Raw genomic sequence first — 19,659 nt, 5'->3', positions numbered from 1 at the left:
TACCAAACACCAGGGCCTGTTTTTAAATATAAGATCCTCCTTGACATAGGTCTCTCCTGTGGTCCTGGCCAAATCCCCGTGAGGGCAGGCGGGTGGAAGCTACTGTTCTCAGTTTGCACGCGGAGGACAGAAGCTCAGAGAAGTCGAGATGTGAAGCGTGAGCACAAACAGGCCGACCCCAAATCCTTCATTTTCAAAAGCTATAATCACCCAGCAGGCACATAAGCAGATCATACTTCGTGTTTACCCAAGGCCAGAACTGTTAGGACAGAAATCCTCCAGTGGTTCTGAACGTGGGCATCATTACATTGCCCAGACTTCACTGTGGCCTGCTCTCCCCACAGGGTTTGCCTCGCCGAGGTGTACCAGGATAAGGCGCTGGTGGGAGATTTCATAAATCGAAAATGCGACTACGGAGACCCGAAGGTGGGCCCCGCGCGGTGGTCGGGCTCAGCCTGCCCTGAAGGCAGGGATTTCTAGGTTCTAGTCTGGTGCTCTGGGTCCCACGGTGCCTCTGCCCGCCTTGCAAACATGGGCTTTCCCCCTGCTCATTTGGGAAATTGACTTGTCAGTTCTTTGGCTGTGGCCCTCACTTGATCTGGGTCCAGCATCAGTTTTAAAGATGATTAGAATTTGCCGTGTCTCTTTGCAACGCTGCTGTGTCTTGGGTCTATTTTATTAAGAAAATAGGGTTGCTCTTCAGAAATTACAAACAGCTAGACTTCTGGAAAGCTCGTGGATAGGCCATGAGTTGTTTTTTTTTTTTTTTTTTTTTTAATTTAAAATTTTATTTTTATTTTTGGCTGCGTTGGGTCTTTGTTGCTGTGCACAGGCTTTCTCTAGTTGCGGCGAGCGGGGGCTACTCTTCGTCGCGGTGCGCGGGCTTCTCATTGTAGTGGTTTCTCTTGTTGTGGAGCATGGGCTCTAGGCGCACAGGCTTCAGTAGTTGTGGCACGCGGACTCAGTAGTTGTGGCTCGTGGGCTCTAGAGCGCAGGCTCAGTCGTTGTGGCGCACGGGCTTAGTTGCTCCGCGGCATGTGGGATCTTCCCGGACCAGGGCTCGAACCCTTGTCCCCTGCATTGGCAGGCAGACTCTTAACCACTGTGCCACCAGGGAAGCCCAGCCATGAGTTTTGTTTCTGAGTTTTCTGTGGGTGGGGCCGGGACGGTGATTGACAAGGAAGGAAGCTGTCTTTCCAGACCCAGGCTTCTCTGCTCTGTGGCTCAGAGTCTGCTCACCCCGCACTCATTGAGCTAACACCGGACTCCGCTGCGTGTATGTCCGGCCTTGCGCCAGGCGAGACCAGCTGAAATGGAGCCACAGGGCAGTGGGACGGGCAGAGAAGTAAATGTGCACCGCAGAACAGTGCAGCCGCCCTGAGAGAGGAAAGCACAGGCCGCTGAGGTCTCAGAGGGAGAATTAGGAGTGCTTTTGATGCGGGTGATGGAAAAAAAACATAACAAGGGCTTAAGGCTTTTTTTCCCCCATGTGCCAAGCAGCCTGGAAGTAGGCCATCCTATGCAGGTGCAGCAAAGCAGAGACGTCCTCAGGGTCCCAAGTTTATCCTGTCACTCCGTCCCCATCCCTGGTGGTCAGCTTTCCATCCTCATGCTGGTCACCTCATGGCTGCCACGTAACTGCTGGAGCTCGGTCCTCACAACAGAATCCCAGGGCAAGAAGAAGTGGGGAGAGGGCCCTTGTACCAGGGAGGGGACAGCCTTTCCCAGAAGATCCGTCCTGACTCGCCTCGGGAAGCTGGGAAGGCTTCTCCCCACACCAAATTGGGGCTGGCTCCACTGCTAAGAGAGAACGGGATGAAGGAAGGAGGCGACCAACGGCATCTACTACAGAGGGCTTTTCAGATGTGTCAGCACTGAGCCCAGACTGCAGAGATGAGGGACCAGCCGAGGAAAGGCAGAGAAGGAAGGGGGGCGAGGTGCCCCATGGGAGGACGGCGGTGAGAGGCGTCAGGGAGGAGTGTGAACTTGTCCTGTAGCACCGGACACCGGGTGACAGGGTGACGGGGTCGGTTTGCCAGCCACACCATGGAGGATGAGTTGGAGGTGTGAGCCTGGGGGTGGCGAGGCAGTGAGGGACCACGCTGTGATCCAGGTCTGCACTGGGATGGTCGCAGGTTGGGTACAGAGGAGGAGGGGTCTGGTTTGGGGTTCAAGGTTGAGCGTGGCGGTGGAGGCCGACTTGCACAGGTGAGTCACAGAGGGACAGACTTGGGGGGAGGGAGGCGACAAGGGGACACAGGCCTGCTGATTGGAGGAGACTGCACAGGACACGTTCGGGGCTCCCATATGGGGCTTGGGGGAGAGTGCTGGCGGTGCAGGCGTAAGGCTGTCCATCTCCGAGTGAAGTGGTGAGCACCTGTCGCCTTCCCGGGGGGCTGGGGAGGCAGGAGGGCACAGGAGACAGTGTTTCTGTCAGTGTCTCTGGGAAGTTGCTGCCGAGGGAGTTTGCTACAAGATTTTCCCTCAATGTGTCTTAGTGAAACCTCCATTCAGGGAGAAAAAGGGCTTAACATCTCATTCTCTCATGCTGAAAGGTTTGTGCCAGCGAGTTTAAAGAATTTGTGGAGAAGCTTAAAGAGAAGTTCAGTTCAGCCCTAAGGAATCCTAACCTTGAAATCCCAGACACACTCAAGGAGCTGTTTGCCAGGTAAGGTTCCCTTGAGAAGATTCTGTGTGAACTTTGGGGCAAGAGGAAAAGTCACCGGCCAGGACCGCCACGGGTGTGTCCCCCACCAGCCGTTCCACTTGACCTTGCAGTGAACCCTGCACTACCCTTGACTCTGGATGCCCTCGTCTCCTCTCATGGGCGACTTGAAAATGGGAGGCCCTGCTCTGACTTAATTCTGGTTTGCTCAAGTATTTGAGTCCTTTTGCTATGATTGCTCATTTTAAGCACGAGGAAACTCTGAGGTGTACTTAACTTCCCCAGGTCACAGTGCTAGTGAGCCCCAGGCCAGGATTTGAACTTAGGTAGGTCTGACCCCAGAGCCCCTCCTCTTTCCAGCTCAGCCACTGGGCATCTGGAAAAGAACATGCTTGGGTTTGAGCCCAGACCTGTGAAACTTGAAAATCTTGAGTGCTGTGAACCAGACCTATTTCCGCTGCTTAATCTAAACGTGAATCCCTTCTCTTCACCATCCTCATTAGGATAGTCACTCTCGCCACTGTATTTCCACATTTCTTCCTGTAGAGACAGCGTCCATCCATCAGGTCCCACTGTGAACTGTGTGGTACCTTTTCAGTGAGCCGTCTGCGTTTCCGTTGGGGATCTCGTCCTTTCATTCACCCAACAAATAGTTGATGTCGTGCCCACCGTGTGCCAGGGCCAAGGAGCGATTTGTAGTCGTTTACAGATCTTGCCTTTGCCACGGACTCTTCCCCAGAACCCACAGGTGGCATGGTTTCTCTTCAGTCTTGAAGATGTTTCAAGTGGCCTGTTTACCTATGTATAATTTCTGTCCCCACATATTTTCAGTAAATTTGTGGGGCAACTTTTAGTTATGAAAGGAGACGTTTAAGAGTTTTAAATAAGAGTTCATGCCCCATCTAGAGGAAAGAAGAAAGTTCCAGCTGTAACAGTTTACCACTGAATTTGATCTTGAGCATTCGGGCAGGCACAGCAAAAAAGAAGATGGTTCCAGATATTTTCTTGTTTGGCCCAAATCAGGTCACGTTTTTCTGAAAAGGTGCTTTGTCTTGTTCCTAAATTTTAGGAAGCATTTACGATTGCAAAGATGAGTTTTGACTTTAGTTTTGTAGAAACCAAAGAAATGTCTCAAATAGGTGGCCATGTTGTTTTGTAGAGTTCTACGATTTACTTCTATATTTATTTGCTTGGTATGAACACAATAAAACAATATTACTTGGAGCTCAGAAAAGTAGACCGGGGGTTAACCTGTAATCCCATCACGTGATACAGCTATGCTCTGTGGGGCGTTTTCTCGCCACCTTCTTCCTTATGCTTGTTCTTCATCGTGGTGAACCCACAGCTGTCTGTCCTCCTCCGGTAACACTTAACAGTCGCTCCCTGTGAGTTCACGTCTCCTTGTTGCCTCAAAATGGTCAGTGAATGAACATTCCTCATTTCCTCAGCCCTCATTCTTGCAACACGCTCAATTCGATGGGCAGAACGTGGTGTTTTCTCATTTTAATGAACATGTACATGTTTCAGTTTTAGGGACTTTACTGTTTTTTCCGCCACGTTAGCCAGTCAGTAGCCACCTCCCGCGAGCATCCCCTTGGCTGTGGAAGGTCAGCTGGACCCCATTCACAAGTTCTTCTGTTTCCTATGCAGATACCGAGTTTTGATGATTGGAGATGAAAAAGACCAAGTCAGGAAAGAGGATGAACTTCATAGGCAAGTACTGACGGACCCAGTGCCTTTTCCTAGGCTGCTCGACTGGGTTGTCTGCAGCCTAGCACAGGGTCATCTAGGGCCGAATCTAGCCTGGCGCCGGTTTCTGGAAATAAAGTGTCATTGGAACACAGCCACACCCATTGCACGTGTAGTCTGCACTGCTTTCACGCTCTCACGGCAGGGTTGAGTGGCTGCAACAGAGACCACTGGGCCCAAAGAGACTGAATTATTTATTATTAGGCCCTGTGCGGGGAGAGACCCCTCACCCCGCCTGTCACTGGCCCAGCCTGAGGACGGGTTGGGGAAGGGGTTTGAACTCCTAGCCCATGAACCTCCCAAGCAAAAACTCCCTTGGGACTTCCCTGGTGGTCCAGAGGTTAAGACCTCGCACCGCCACCGCAGGGGGGCGCCGGTTTGACCCCTGGTGGGGAAACTAAGATCTGACACGCTGCGCAGCGCGGCGAAAAGTAAGAAAAAAAAAAAAGAAAGAAAGAAGCCTCAGCCTTTTCTTTCCATCTTGGGTAATCAGTATTCAATTTGATTTTTAGCTCTGTATTCAATGAAAAGCCTATTCTCGTGGGAGAAACAGTTGTTTAAAATTAGACAAACAGAAAATCTAAGCACTAACCACACGTGTTAGTTGTCATGAGAACCCGTTTCCAGGTTATGTCACCCCTTGCCCACCAGACTGAAACTTTTTCCCTGTGAAAACGGACCAATCAGTAAGGCATAAAAACCATCATTTCTTTTGTTTTGGTTTATGACTAGTTTGGACATTCGTATCACTTTTGTGAGATTCAAAACTTTTTTGAGACCGAACCTACCCAAGCTGAGCGGTGCCCTGCGGCCTGCGGGCTCACGTGGCCCCGTTGCCTCATCTCTTTCAGCGTGGATGACATCCACTTCCTGGTGCTCCAGAACCTGATCCAGAGCACGCTGGCCCTCTCGGACAGCCAGATGGAGATCTACCAGTCATTCCAGGTGGGTGTCGGGGGCGCAACAGCGGCTTCACAGCAGTGCTCTGGAACTCGGGCCCTTCCCAGGCCGGGCCGCGTGAGGTTTCCACCCTTTCACTTCACTGCAGGGCCTCAGAGGACCTGATTGCCCCTGGGACTCTAGCCCTCACTCCGTTCATCTTTTTTTTTCTTCTTTTTTTTTTTTTGGCCGAACCGCGCTGCTTTGGGGATCTCAGTTCCCCAACCAGGGATTGAACCCAGGCCACAGCAGTGAGAGTACTGAGTCCTAACCCCCGGATCACCAGGGAACTCCCCTGTTCATCTCTGAAGTATGGGCACAGGATCTGGTGACCTCCAAAATCCCTCCCAGCGCTGAGGTTTTGAGTCTAATGTGGAAGGCAGAAAATTAGGCAGAAGAGGAAATGAACCTCTCAAAAGAGCTGAGAAAGTAATTGGACTACACGGCATATCTTTTCCAATTATAACGGACAATTGTCAACGTATTTTGATTGCTAGATATCGCCCAGTGGGAAAGCTGCCTTTCTGCAGGCGTTGAGTCATATATCTCCTGAGAACTTACTAGAACTGTAATGCTGCTTTATTGTGGCCGAATGAGGGTGAAAGAGGAAGGCGGATCTCATTCAGCCCCGCACTAAGCGTGGGAAGTACTCTTTTACAAGTGTGAAAACTTGAGGTTCAGAGAATAAAAAGCCCATGCCCAAGATCCCAGAGCTCATCCGTCTAACCTGAGACTGTGTGGCTGCAAGCCCCCAGCAGAGGGGCCCACTCCCCGAGCCTGCGCTTCCCTTGTTTCTAATGATTGCAAAAGTGTGTTCCAAGTAGAGCCTGTCTACTTTTGTATTTAGTCTCTAAACCCAAAACTCAGCTCTTCAAGCCAGTTTGGGACATGAGGGAGAAAAAAAATAAGAAAACGAAAGGCTGGTGTTATTTCTCATCCCACTGATCTGTCTAGACGGGTGCTGTCCCAAACTGCGGGGATGCTTCCGAGTCAACTGGAGAGCTCTCGTGGCACGTGGGCCCCAGGCCCCACCCCACGGTCTGCAGTCAGGAGTGGAGGGGGCAGGACGCTGACGAGCTCTCCTGCCCAGCCGGGGTTAGAGCTAGCAGGACCTCGGGGGTCGGTCCAACCCCCATCACACGAGAAAGCCCAGCCCCCAAGTTATGGCAAGAGCCTGGTCCCTGTGTCCCAGCCAGGGCCGTGGCCTCACGTTTCCTTCCTCTAGCTCCATTTCCAGTTTGGGTCTGAGCGGTAGGGATGGTGCCAAGGGGCTGTCACTCTCCCTGACCACCCAGGGTGTGGGAAGTCGCATGAGAGAGAGCACCTGAGCCCAAGGAGGACACAGCGCCTTTCTTCAGCGACCCCCTCCCCCTGGCAGCAGGGAGTGGGAGGTCATTAGGGATGAAGTCGGGGAATTCCCTGGTGGTCAAGTGGTTAGGAGTCCATGCTTTCACTACCAAGGGCCCGGGTTCCATCCCTGGTCAGGGAACTAAAATCTCACAAGCCACGTGGCGTGCCCACCCCCCCCCACCCCCCCCCAAAAAAAGAAAAAGGATGAGGTCAGAGGCCACCCGGGATCCTACCAGGCTCCCTGCAGCCCCGAGCTTCCGGGAAGTGTGCTGCAGGAAGGTGGACATCACAGGCACCCCAGATGGCAGTAGTTCACTGTGTCTGTGACAGCCCAGCCTCTTGGGAGTCTTGACGGGCTGTGCCACACTCCCCACTCACTGTGTGTGGTCTGTGCGCCCCTATTCCACGCCAGCGGCCGTCTGGGGAGTGTGCCCATCCTCGTCTTCACATGGAAGAGACAAGCAGAAGGTGCAGGTGTTTCACAGGAAGCTGGATTCAGCTTCCACTTCCGCTTGGGGGGAAGCAGTGATGACCTGACGGCTGCGTCCTGCTTCTTCCCTCCACCCCGCTCAGTCTTTCCCCATCAGCCTGCTAGTCCGTGCACCAGGACGGACGTAGAGTTGGTACCTGGAGAAATCGAGGGCACTGTGCGCACCTCGGACTGACAGGACCCAGTATGTGCCCAGACCCCACTCTGTCTCCGGGAGAGCCACCCCCATGCTGCCCCAGCACCCCAACTGACCACCACTTGACTCCCAATCCCCTGGCCACTGGCTCGAGGATGAGACCTCGTCCTCTCCCTGGTCCCGCCCCTCCCAGCAGTGTGGCCTCGGAAGATCCCTCGAAGCCGGTGAGCCTCAGTCTCCTGTCACCCTCGGGTCCCGGGGTCAGTGCAGCAGAGAACTTGCTAAGCCAGGATTCTCAGACCATGCCTGCAGGTTTTCTTGGCCAGTGCTTTGAACTTTCCTGGAGGCTGGTGTGTACTCGACATTTGCTGTCAATTGACTGAACCAGCGCTGTTCGGAAAACTGGAGTGACGGGACTGCCGGTCCCGCAGTCCTCTGAGCTGCTGCCCCTCTGGGCGGGCTCCACATCTGCGAGCCAGGGAGCCATGGCGGCGTGGCCCACGGCGGGGAGACTCAGCACCCAGGACTCAACACCGCCCTCCGTTTTGCCCCATGCTGGGTGCCAGGTGCCTGCTGGGGCAGCAGTACCAGTCGAGTCTGTGTCCTTCTGGAAGAGAGTGACAGTGAATAAACAAATGAGATCGTTTCAGGTAGACACAGTTACTATGGAGTAAAGGAAACAGGTTCATGTAATTGAGTTGACTGCAGAGGAGCAGGACGGAGGAGGATTTGGCCTTTGAGGGGAGGTGTGTGAGCTGAGAGCTGAATGTTAGGAAGTCGGCCACGTAGAGACTGGGGGAGGTGCTGTCCGAGAAATGGGAGCGGGAGGTGCAAAGGCCCCGAGGCGGCAGTGCCTTGGCTTGCTCAAGAAGCGTAAGGAAGCCGGTGAGGCTGGAGGGCGGTAAGCAAGGGCTGCACTTACTGTAGGAGTCGAGGCCAGGGTGGTGGACCGGGTCCCACTCACGGGGGTCTCGTCAAGCCTAGTGAGGACTGAGAGCTCCCCCTGCAGACAGATGCCATCGGGGCTTCGAGGCAGGGAAGGAACGTGTGGTCTGATGTAGGCACCGAAGGGCTACTTTGGCTGCTGTGCAGAGTGGCCGGGCTGGGGGCAGGGGGCCACGGGGAGAAACGATGGTGGCAGTGTAGATGGCACAGACCAGATGCGTCTGGGAACATATTTTGGGGGCAGAGCCCAGCAGACATGCTGATGGGTTAGGTCGTGGTAAGGGATACAGTGGTATCAGAGATGATCCTGCGTCAGCTCCCAGCGTCTTTGCAACCAGAGAAATAGGCATCCGCCTTTCCCTGCAGTTGCCGGTTCTCTGTACTCTCTGAGGTGACGTGAAGGTGGGTGCAGGCCGACCGTCGGGATGCGGGCTTCCTCCGGGCTCTCCCCCACCGCCAGCCGCTTCCTCCATCAATGATCAGCTGTGGCTTTGTGCATCCACATCTGGGTCTTCCCCCCCGCCGGCTGGAGAGCCCTGTTCATGCACGGCCTGCTGTGTTACAGACGTTCCGCCTCTACCGGGAGTACAAGGACCACATCCTGGTGAAGGCCTTCGTGGAGTACCAGAAGAGGAGCTTGGTCAACCGGCGCCGGGTCAACCACACGCTGGGCCCCAAGAAAAACCGCGCTCTGCCCTTCGCGCCCATGTCCTACCAGTTGTCCCAGACCTACCACAGGTGAGCACGGGGAGGGCGGGGCCTGTCTGCGGAGAGGAGCACAGGTGAGCGGAAGTGACGGGCGTCCCTCTTCATCAGAGAGCAGGGCGGCCTGGGCCTCGCGAGACACAGCCTCTGGGACCAAGTTTCTCATCAATGTCTGTCCCCCCTTCTATGGGAATAAGGTTAATGCTTGCCGTATTTTGTGTTGGGGTATTTTACCAATTTTGTAGGTAGTTTGTTTCCCTTTTTCCCATCAAATTGGGGAGTTTCTAATAATTAGACCAGCTAAAAGTGCACCCTCCCGGTTGGGCATAACCTCGGTCCTAATCTTCACGGCTCTGAGCTGTACCAGGCCGCCTGCCTTGCAGGCTCACACACTTCATTTGGAAGCCATCGTGTACTTTTTGGGTTTTTTTAAGTTGCTCTTTTTATATATATATAAATTTATTTATTTATTTATTTTGGGCTGCGTTGGGTCTTTGTTGCTGCGTGTGGGCTTCTCATTGCGGTGGCTTCTCTTGTTGGGGAGCACGGGCTCTAGGCACGTGGGCTTCAGTAGTTGTGGCACGGGGGCTCAGTAGTTGTGGCTTGCGGGCTCTAGAGCGCAGGGTTGGTAGTTGTGGCACACGGGCTTAGTTGCTCCTTGGCATGTGGGAGCTTCCTGGACCAGGGCTCGAACCCGTGTCCCCTGCATTGGCAGGCGGATTCTTAACCACTGCGCCACCAGGGAAACCCCATCATGTACTTTTTAGACCCAGTTTGCGGCACGTCAGCAAGAGGTTGTTACAGGGTCTGGACAGAGGCAAGGGCTTGACTGCAGGCTCCGAGTGGAGACTGTGAGATCGAACACACGCATGTCCCCTCCCCTCTGTAGGGGTTCAGGGCTTGCCTTGTGTAAAGATGATTACAAAAAGCACATTCATCTTCCCCAATTTGGTACCGCGAGGCCTAGGGTGTTGGGTTAGATGAAAAGGTGCAGCATCTTCATCTGAGATGGAAAACAGGGCTTCCAGGGAGAAGCCGGTGTGTTTAGTGTTGATGGCGAGGTTTGAGGTGCCCTCAGCCCGTCCGCACCAAGGCCTCCAGCAGCCCGTCCGCACCAAGGCCTCCAGCAGCCCGTCCACACCAAGGCCTCCAGCACCCTGTCCTCAGAAAGGCCCTTCCCTTCTCTTTCTGCGTAGGATTTTCACGTGGCGATTTCCGAGTACCATCTGCACAGAATCATTCCAGTTCTTCGACAGAATCCGGGCTGCCGGCAAGTTGGACCAGCCTGATAATTTTTCCTTCAAAGACCAGGATAATAACGACTCCACGAGCGACCTGGTGGCATTTTCTTTGGACGGCCCTGGAGGACACTGTGTGGCCGTCCTGACCCTTTTCTCTTTGGGCCTTGTTTCCATGGACGTCAGGATCCCAGAGCAGATCGTTGTGGTGGACAGTTCAATGGTGGAGAACGAGGTCATTAAGAGGTAAGAGCCAGGGCAGCCGCTGGGCTGCTGGTCCGAGCACCGTCGGGGGCTTTGGGCACCATCACTTCCTCTCAGGCTGTGGCATCTGCAGTTTTATCTCCTCCGTCATCTGGTTTTTATTCTCAGCGAACACGTGCTGCGTTTCTCTGCGTTGTGCTTGGCATTGTGTGGGTATCAGCAGTGCCTTCCGGGAGCTCCCGGGTCGGGGCCTCACGGATCTGTGAACCAGGGATTCCAGTACGGTGTCCAGTGCAGCACCTTCTGCTGGTGCCTCTGGGTGCCGGGGGAGCCAGAGGAGGGGGTGACTGGGCCACACCAAAGAGAAGGACCCAGGACAGTGTGGCACGGAGGGTGGGGTAGGCAGAGCAGGGGGGTCGTTAAAGGTTCCTTGAGGCTGTAACAGCTGAATTGGGATTTAATGGAAAAGCAGGCATTTTTGGACAGAGACTAGGAAGGGCTTCCAGGCCGAAGGGACAGCCCTTGCAGAGACACAGGTATAGGGACGTGGGGTGGGGGGTGGGTATGGAAGGTGGACGAGGGAGATGAATCTGGAGCGCAGTCTGTGCTGACCTGACCTCACAGCCGGATGCCAGGGCTGTGTCTGTGGTCGGAGCGCCGCTCTCTGAGGGGGCGGCCAGACCAGCAGAAGGCTTGGCTGGGCTCCGTCGTCCAGGTCCGTTTTCTGCTCCTAGCCTGGGAAAGGACGGCGCCTTGGAAGAGGACGAGGATGAAGAGGAAGACCTGGATGAAGGCTCAGGGGCCAAGCGCCGGAGCATCGAGGTGAAAGCCCGCCAGGCCTCCCACACCAACTACCTGCTGATGAAGGGCTGCTGCGCCCCCGGCATCGTCAGCAACCGCAACCTCAACCCCAGCGACAGCATCGTGGTGAACTCCTGCCGGGTCAAGCTCCGGCTGCGCTGCACCCCAAAGCCCACCGGGCTCGGAGCCGCTGGTGAGTGCCCCCCAGCTGCCTCGTGGCCCAGACCTGGGGCTCATGGCCAGGCTCCCAAGGCCACGTGCGGCAGCCACCACTGACTGAGCCAAAGCGGAAAGCAAAGGAAAAGCCCTGCTGTCCGCAGCCGCCGGCGCAGAGGGCGCGCGTCCTGAGTGGCCCGCTCGGGGAGCCCGGGCTGTGCCCGCCGTGCGGTTAGCGCTCACCGTGGTCTCTTTGCCTGAGTGTTGTCTTTTGACCTCTTGCTGTGAAAGATGAGTATTCTGCTTATATTCGTTATCTCATCTCCTTTACTTCCAGCTTTTACACTTTTCTGAGTTCTTTCTGTTGATTGCCTTTGAGATGATAATGACTTGCTTAAACCTCCATTGCCTGCACCCTTAATTTCTGGCAGTCTCTCCTCCCTCCACGTAAAACGAGAATATTAGGGCCTCGTCCCTGCACTTCTCTTCCCCTTTCCTACCCCTTTCCTGCTCTGTCTGACTTGCCTTTATTTTCACGTGTTGAGGTGTTTACCTTCACAATCACAGTCAGTATTCTGTGCTGTGTCAGGAGCTTGGCCCAGGCAAAAATGTGATGACCCCGTAGCCTGTGGTCTGAGCAGAGACACCTTGTACAGGAAGCACCAGAAACCAGCCGTGGCTGGTGTGAACAAAAGTCGGGACTCATGGAGGGGTCCCGGCGTATCTCACGGGGTCTGCGAGCCGTGGACATGGGAGCATCAGGAAGGGTGGGGCCCGGGCAGCCTGAGTGGAGGGCCACCCCGCTCCCTCCAGAGCTCTAGGGTTCTGGCTCTCAGACCCCAGCCCCACCTTTGAGGCCTTCCCTGTGAGTCTTGAACGAGAGAATCATACTGGCTCTGGGGATCACGTGGGCTGCAGTCAAGGGCCCAGGGCGGCCTGTATCAGGGGCCCGACCGTGTCCACCCAGAAGGCAACCCCTGGACATCTGGGGAGCAGTGAGTCGGGGTGGGAGCATGACCTGCCTCGGCATCGCTTGTACACTGGTCTGGTGGGGGAGGGGCTTCCCAGGGCTGATTCTGGTCCTCCTGGTCTCCACAGTCACTTCTCTGGAAGAGCTGATGGTGGGAACCTCCTGCCTCCCTGACACATTCACCAGGCTGATAAACAGGCAGGAGGACACCTGCAGCTTGGAAGAGTTCGCCCACCAGCTGGCGCTGTCTGGGTACAAACCCGGAGACGTGGCCGCCGCCCTGGAAGTCCAGGGGGCCATCGCAGCGGCCGGCTGCTTCGGGGTGGACAGGGAGGAGTTGCACCGAAGGTTCTCCGCCTTGGCGAGGACAGATGGGGAGCGCTCCCGGACCTTCGCAGACTACGTCCAGGTGAGCAGTGCTCTCGGGCAGCCTGTGGTAGCCAGACCAGAAGTAGCAACTCACGGGCCAGACGCACGCTGCGGGTGGGCTTGGCTTGGGGCATGTAGTGGAATTTTTTCAAAAGCTGGATTCGTTGTCAACATTGAAGACAGGAGATCTTGCCTGAAATTTTGCCAGCTTCTCCTGAACGTTAGAAGGTCTGGCCACTCTGGGCCCTGCTTCTTCAGCACAGCTGGCCGGAGCCCCCCCAAGCCATGGGCCTTGTCCTCCCCAGCTCTCTGCTGTCTCCAGGTACCCTGCACCTGGTCCACAGTGCTCACCACTTTGTTAGCGCAAGTCCACGTGCCTGACACGCAGTGAGGCCCAACAAGCCGAAACGTCGGAGTTTGGAGGGGAGAAAGGTTTGCTGCAGGGCCCTGCAAGGAGACAGGTGGCTCATGCCCCAGAAAGCCCCGAGCTCTCTGAAAGGTTTTAGCAAAGCACTTTTAAAGGCCAGGTGAGGGGGAGGGGTCTCAGGGTTCGTGATCAGCTCGTGTACAGTTCTCTGATTGGCTGATGGTGAGGGAACAGGGGGGTGTCACAGGGGTTAGTGAACATTGTCAGTCCTTAGGTGCCAGTAGGTCTGGGGACTGCAAATTTAAATTTCTTCCATTTGATGGGGGTGGGGGTGGGGTGTGTGGTTCGCCTCTGTAAAACAACTCAGGAAAGTGCACCAGATACTGTTACCTGGGTACTTCAGAGAGGAGCTAAAGCAGAGGGTGTGGGGGAAAGGCCTGCCCCGCAAAGGCCCCGTAGGGTCCTGCTTGGTTACAGCTTTCCCTGCCCGGACCCATTTTCATCAGTGACCCTTGAACCCGAAGAATGTGAGAAGAGTGGGACCTTTTAGATCAAGTGCCCCGGGACCTGGCTTGCCCTCCCGCGTGTCAGTTGTCATCGATGTTGTGTGTTACTGATGTTGCGAGGTGCCTGCCTTGCTGTGTGTTCTTGGGGCAGCGGGGAGGGGGTGGAAGTCGATACTTGTCATTATCAAAGGAGTTCTCACCCATACAGGAAATACAAGAGGGCTGTTGAGTACCTTTCACGTGGTGTTGGATTGTTCTTAAAACTCATGGTGGCTCTGGGGCCCTGGGAGGGCGGGTGAGGATTTTCCCCAGGCCCCGGTGCTGGAGCCCAGGCAGCCGAGAGGCGAGGGGCCGGCAGCTCCCTCTGTTCCCTGGTGTCCAGCACAGGGCCCTAGGGGCGCGTGCGCAGCTAACCCTCCCCAGACCCGCGTGATGTGGGTGTGAGTCCTGCGTCCAGGCTGTGAACAGGGGCAAACTCCTTGAATCTTGACTTGTGGGTTTTTTAATAAAAAAGAAAAAGATGTTGGTGAATCCCCGTGTGCTGCCCAGAGTTGGTGCAGCTCATAGATAAGAACAAGGACGTGGGAAGAGGGCGTGGTGAACGAGGGAAGGAGCCACTGTCCTTCACTTGGGAATAATTATGGCTTTTGCAGAAGAACTTGGTAGCCCTCGGGGTGTTAAGTCTAGGAGGAGCTGGCCAGGCAGAAGAAGACTTGTAAGGTCACATCAGCTTTGAGGGCGCAGGCGGAGCCACCTGTCCTGAAGGAGCTGGGCTGGCCACTGCTCAGAACGCTTACACACCTCAGGCAGGGGAAGGGGACCCCAATGACCCTGGGGATCCCTACAGACGCCGTGTGTCTCCTGCTTTTCCTAGGACCTCTTAGAGCAACAGCAGGTGCTGGAAGTCGGCGGCAACACCGCTCGCCTGGTGTCCATGGCCTCTGCCGAGCCCTGGCTCCTGCACTCGGTGCGGCTGAAAGACAAAGAGGAGGGCGCTGACCCTCAAAGAGAAGATCCCCAGACCAGACCCCCCGAGGGGCCTTCCAGCGAGGACAGCCCCTCTGAGAAGCAGGCATCACCTTCTCAGGGCCCCCTGAGCGCCAAGAGGCGTGCCAGCTGGGCCGGTGCAGATGTGGACAGCCAGGGCAGGGGGGCCGACCCTGAGAGTGCCCCGGAGCCCCCCACAAAGAGGCCCACACTCCAGGACGTGCGTTTGGCCCCCAGCCTGGGGCCCAGAGCAGAAGAAGAACCAGAAACCCAGGTGCCTGCCCAGCCCACAGCTCCTGAGGACACAGGCGTGAGGGAGCCTTCCCCCAGAGCATCGGAAGCCAGGCAGGAGGACCAAGAGGGTGTCGGGGTACCCAGCTCCCCAGGCCGAGAGCAGCTGAGCTGTCAGGCCCAGCTTCCGGAGGGCCCTGAAGACCCCAGAGGTACCAAACCCTGTCCCCCACACCACCTTCCCCCACCCGCCCATTCTCTATCACGGAGCCCGATGGGCCAGGAACCTGCTGCAGCCACAAAAGGGGCCTTTACATCAGCTTTTCACGGCCTCAGCTTCGAGGGGGAAGCTCTTGCCTATTGACACTCGTATCTCCACTAGAGGGCAGAGACCTCAGATGCTCCTAAACGACCTGTGAATCATGAGGACAGGGCGCTCTTGGTTATGGAAAGAGGTGTTTCCTGAAGCATCCCTGTCAGGAAGCAGAAAGGGGAGGGCTCTGGCCTCCCCAGGGGCCTGGCAGGTGCCCCGTTTTCCTCTCCCATGCTCTAATCCTCTGGGATGTCTTTGCCCAAGGGTTTCACACCCCCAGCTCTGCAGTCAGGGCTTTCGGCGCTCGCCGCTCCCCGGGGCGGGGCGTCCTCGTGCCCTGAGCACGGCTGCACACTTGCACCCTGCCACCTGTCCCGTGTTGTCCTGGGCACGCAGGCTTTGCCCGCCACGCCCCGCCGCCCCGGGGTGAAGGCTCTGAGGAGCGGGATTGCTGTTGCTTTGTTCACTGCTTTATCCCCAGACCCAGAAGGACTTGCGGGATGAATGAGGGAGGGAGAGAGGGGCCTCACCTTCTTCAGTCTCCCACACCCTTTCTCTCTCGTCAGGTTTGGCGGACGGTTCTGCGGCCGGGGGCCTCTCCCAGGCAGCGTGGGAGAGGTGGGTGTGCTTCGGACTCAGGTGGCCTGGGCCGGGGGAGCGGTGAGGGCCTTGGGGGTTGTCCCCAGGGTCCAAGGTCAGTTATTACGTGAAGGTCTTTCACAGAGATCTGTGTGGCACAGGGGTCCGGGACATGGGAGGGACTGTTGGTCCCGCTCCCTGGGGGGCCAGGCAGGTGCTCCTTGCACGTGGTGGACGAGGGCCAGCAGTGCTGACTGCTGAAGCGCCCAGTCCGTCGGGAACAGTGGGTGTCACAAAAGCCTTTCTGGCGAGGGGGCGCCTGCCCCAGTGTGTACATCACCCTCAGGTTGGCGGGGCCGTGCTCTCCCAGCTTAGATGTCGCCCCCCGCCAGGGCCCAGTCACGCGGTCAGAGCCAAGTGTCCAGCTACCCTGGGGCTTGTCTCACGCCGGGACCCTGTGTGTCAGACCAGTCACTGGTTAAGCTTTTAGCAGAAACCTTCTAAGGGAAGTGTGTCTGGAACCCCCGTATACAGCACAGAAGTAGAACTTTTGAGTACAGACCTGAGAACTTGGTCAGAAGGCGAGGCCGCCAGTGGCCCGGGTCCCAGATGGAGCTGGCAAATCCAGAGGTCCTAGCACGTCCCCTGCCCCCATCCCCCTGCCCCCGCCAGTGTGCGGTGATGTGGGTCTGGCGTTCGTGGGCCGTGGGGCTGGGACCCCGTCTGTCCAGATGGGGGAGGGGGAGGTGGAAGAGCAAGAAGGAGACGGTCCCCAGCCCTGAGCCCCAGGCCAGGCGCCGGACCTCGCTGAGCCTTGGTGTCCCCTCCCCGGAGCTGGGACCGTGCGAGCCTGACGCGCGTGTGCCCGCCCCGCAGGGACTGTGAGCGCATCCGCTTCATCGGGCGCCCGTGGCGCATCGTGGACGGCCGCCTGAACACGCCTGTCATCAAGGGCATGATGGAGGGCATGCTGCACCACATCATGACCAGGCCCGGCGTGCCCGAGAGCTGCCTGCTGCAGCACTACGAGGGCGTCCTGCAGCCCCTCGCCGTGCTCGAGCTGCTCCAGGTGTGACTGGGTCCCCGTCCCCCACTGCAGCTCCCTCTTCCTGGGTCTGGGCTTGAGTCTCAGAGGGCCAGGGTTGGTGGGCGCATTGGCTGAGCTCGAGGGTGTGGCCGCCACGTACAGGCTTGGCCCGCGGGGGTGCACTGGCCTCCTGGCAGACAGCCAGGCTCCTCAGAAGAGCCTCGGGCCCCAGGTGTCCCCCGCACTGCTTACTCCCCACGCCCCGTCAGCCCCACTGCCCTCTGAGGCCGCGGCGCTGGCCGAGCCCCATGCCCGCTTCTGTCCTCCTGCCTCTGGCCTCTGTGCCCTTTAGCGCTGCTGGCGCCCAGCCTCCCACATCCCCCACCCCTGCCCTGGGTTCCTGTCCCCAGGCCGTCCCTCACAGCACCCTTTCCCAGCCCCGAGCTGCTGCCCAGGCCTACATGTTGGCGTTCCCGGGGTCTTGCCTCTGACCCTTTCTCTAGACCAGGGCTCAGGCTCACAGGCCCACAGGGACAGGTGAGTAGTGAGTGACAAGCCCCCGTGGGTGGCAGGAGAGCTGGAGACGTGCTCGCGGCCTCCTGAGGGCCGCTCAGCCTGATGGCCGCCCAGCCTGATGGCCGCCGTGCGCTCCGGCCCTGTGTGCCCTGGGCCTCCAGCTTTTCCACAGAAGTGGAAACGGGAAGTTCAGTGTGAAATTCCCCGCACTTTACAGCAGGTCTGGGCCAAACAGAACCCCATCTGGAAGCTGGCCTGCAACCCCTGCTCAACACAGGGCCGCTGTACAGATGCTGGTCACACGCTTCTCTCTCTTGCCCTGGGTTTTTGCCTAAACCCCCCTGGTCAATCCCTACTCGTCTCTCAAGACCAGGTTCAGGTGTTTGTTCTGGGAGCAGCTCCGGGCACAGAGGACGTGGTCCTCGAATGCCCCTGTGAACCGGTCTGTCTGTGTCATCTGCAGGGCCTGGAATCCCTCGGCTGCGTTCAGAAGCGCCAGCTGAGAAAGCTCCCGGCCGTCTCACTCTTCTCTAAGCCGGCGGGCGGAGAGGCAGAGACGCCCCCCAGCCCGGGCGGGAGCCCCATGGTCTTCTACGAGCCCACGCTAGACTGCACGCTCCGCCTGGGCCGCGCCTTCCCCCACGAGGCCAACTGGAACAAGTGGGTCCACTTCTGAGCCTCCTGTCCCAGCGCCGGCCCTGAGGAGAGGATGTTCTCTCCTGGGGGTCCCACGTGTGCGGTGCAGCCTGGGGAGGTCAGGGCACGGGGGGGCCCTGCGTCCCGCCCGCTGCACGGGGACACTGTGTGCCCAGCCTGCGGCCCCGCCTGTAGTTCCTGGCCTGGAACTCTGGAAGGAAGGCTGCCCGCCCGCCTGCTCCCAGGCCCTTCCGGGGCTGCCCCGAGGACTGTGCTTCGTCAGCCCGGGGCCTGGGGGAGAGCTTCGAGACACTGGTCCCGCCTGCTCTCCTCCTCGTGTTCCCGATCTCTCTGGAACCTGGGTTGTGGGGAGCGTCCTCCAAGGGCTTCCGAGGCGAGGCTGCCCAGGCCCCGAGCCTTCTGTACGGACATCCACTGGCCAGTGAGGGGTCAGGAGCTGGGGGCCGTGGGGGTCTGCCCCATCCACGCAGACCTCGCGTTCCAGATTCCAGCCACCCCGCCGTGGAGGACTCTCCCTGCTCCCTGGAAAGCCCTTGTGGCCTGAGGGGCAGGGCCTCTTGGGGCCGTGTCACAGAGCAGGGCTGGGTGCCCCACTGCCGAGGGCCCGGCATAGACTTGCTCCTCTCCAGGCAGCACCCCTGACCCCTGGGCTGGGGCTGAGCCTGCGACCCACCTGCAGGCCTCCTGCCACCTAGGAACGGGGAGTCCCGGCAGGTTTGGGGTTTGTTTTGTTCTTTCAACCTGTTATTAAGAAAAAAAAATCCCCTGGCATGTATTTATATATTTTTTAATTAAAGCGAAGTAAAATGCAATTTGTTGTGTGTGTTATCTAAAGAATCTTTGATCCCCTGGGGGCTCCTTGTTTTTCAACCTCGGAACAGCCGGGAATAAGATGTTGCCTGTAAAACCGAAGAGTCGGGGTGCTGGGCACAGCCTGACCGCCTGCGGCTGCCTTGGAAGCCCGTCCTCCCGCTCAGCTGGGCCCGTGCCTGTCCCTAGACAGGCGTCCGGCAGCACCCAATCCAGGGCAGGCCTGCCGGCCAGTCGTGACCCACAATGCCAGCAGGCCGCAGAGGTCTCAGGCCTGGGGCATGGATTTGGCCCGTGGCTGTTCTCTTTAGCGCACACTTCTTTTTCTGTTGTTTTTTTAGTTTCCAACGTTTTTTTAAAATTGGAGATTTCCCATTTTTTAAAAATCCAGATCTCTGTCTTCTCTTGAAAGATGAGAAACCTGGTAACACTGCCTGTGACGGTCACACGCACGGGACCTGCCCCCCTAGTCACCGCCGCTGCACCCCCAGGCCCGGTCTCAGGCCCATTGCAGCTCGTCTCTCTCTCACAGCCTGCAGCTCCTGACCTGGCCCAGCTAGCGGCCCTGTGTTTCCATCCTCCCTCTGCCAGGCGCCTGGTCCCCGGGCCAGACTCCAGAGTGACGGGGCGGTGGGCAGGGGAGCGGGGCATGAGGTCTAGGGTCTTGAGGGTGAACCCCCCTAGCACAGCCAAGACCTGGCCAAGTCTTAGCATCATTTTTACTCAAGTGTGGAAAACTAGCATTTGGGGGGATTTTCTGAGATCAGGTAGAATAGTGGATGTGATCTGCTTCGTAAACACGTGCCGATTATGTGGGAGTGCGTTGTGCGGCAGGAGCAAGGTAAGGTTGGTTTTTTAATTGAAGGATAGCTGATTGACAGTGCTGTGCCGATCTCTGCTGTACAGCAAAGTGTCTCAGTTACACACATAGAGACATTCTTTTTCTTAT

At 57.3% G+C, this 19,659-nt stretch overlaps 1 protein-coding gene across 2 annotated transcripts in view; it reads left to right on the top strand.

The window, feature by feature from the left end:
• GTF3C1 (general transcription factor IIIC subunit 1) overlaps positions 1–18,712 on the top strand; it is a 72,603-nt gene extending 53,891 nt beyond the window's left edge. For both annotated transcript variants that reach the window (XM_049699348.1, XM_049699347.1), the window contains 12 exons: positions 345–426; positions 2,556–2,668; positions 4,316–4,378; positions 5,266–5,359; positions 8,840–9,012; positions 10,176–10,463; positions 11,156–11,415; positions 12,477–12,757; positions 14,465–15,020; positions 15,688–15,739; positions 16,577–16,769; positions 17,707–18,712. In XM_049699348.1, the coding sequence (XP_049555305.1) occupies positions 345–426; positions 2,556–2,668; positions 4,316–4,378; positions 5,266–5,359; positions 8,840–9,012; positions 10,176–10,463; positions 11,156–11,415; positions 12,477–12,757; positions 14,465–15,020; positions 15,688–15,739; positions 16,577–16,769; positions 17,707–17,919 (2,368 nt within the window). In that variant the 3' untranslated portion in view covers positions 17,920–18,712. The remainder of the gene's footprint in view (positions 1–344; positions 427–2,555; positions 2,669–4,315; positions 4,379–5,265; positions 5,360–8,839; positions 9,013–10,175; positions 10,464–11,155; positions 11,416–12,476; positions 12,758–14,464; positions 15,021–15,687; positions 15,740–16,576; positions 16,770–17,706) is intronic.
• The last annotated feature ends 947 nt before the right edge of the window (positions 18,713–19,659 follow it).

This window comes from Orcinus orca, chromosome 16 (assembly GCF_937001465.1).
Source record: "Orcinus orca chromosome 16, mOrcOrc1.1, whole genome shotgun sequence".
In the NCBI taxonomy this organism is placed as follows: Eukaryota; Metazoa; Chordata; class Mammalia; order Artiodactyla; family Delphinidae; genus Orcinus; species Orcinus orca.
Note: the sequence above shows the minus strand (reverse complement) of the source record. Positions and strands in the feature narration are given on the sequence as shown.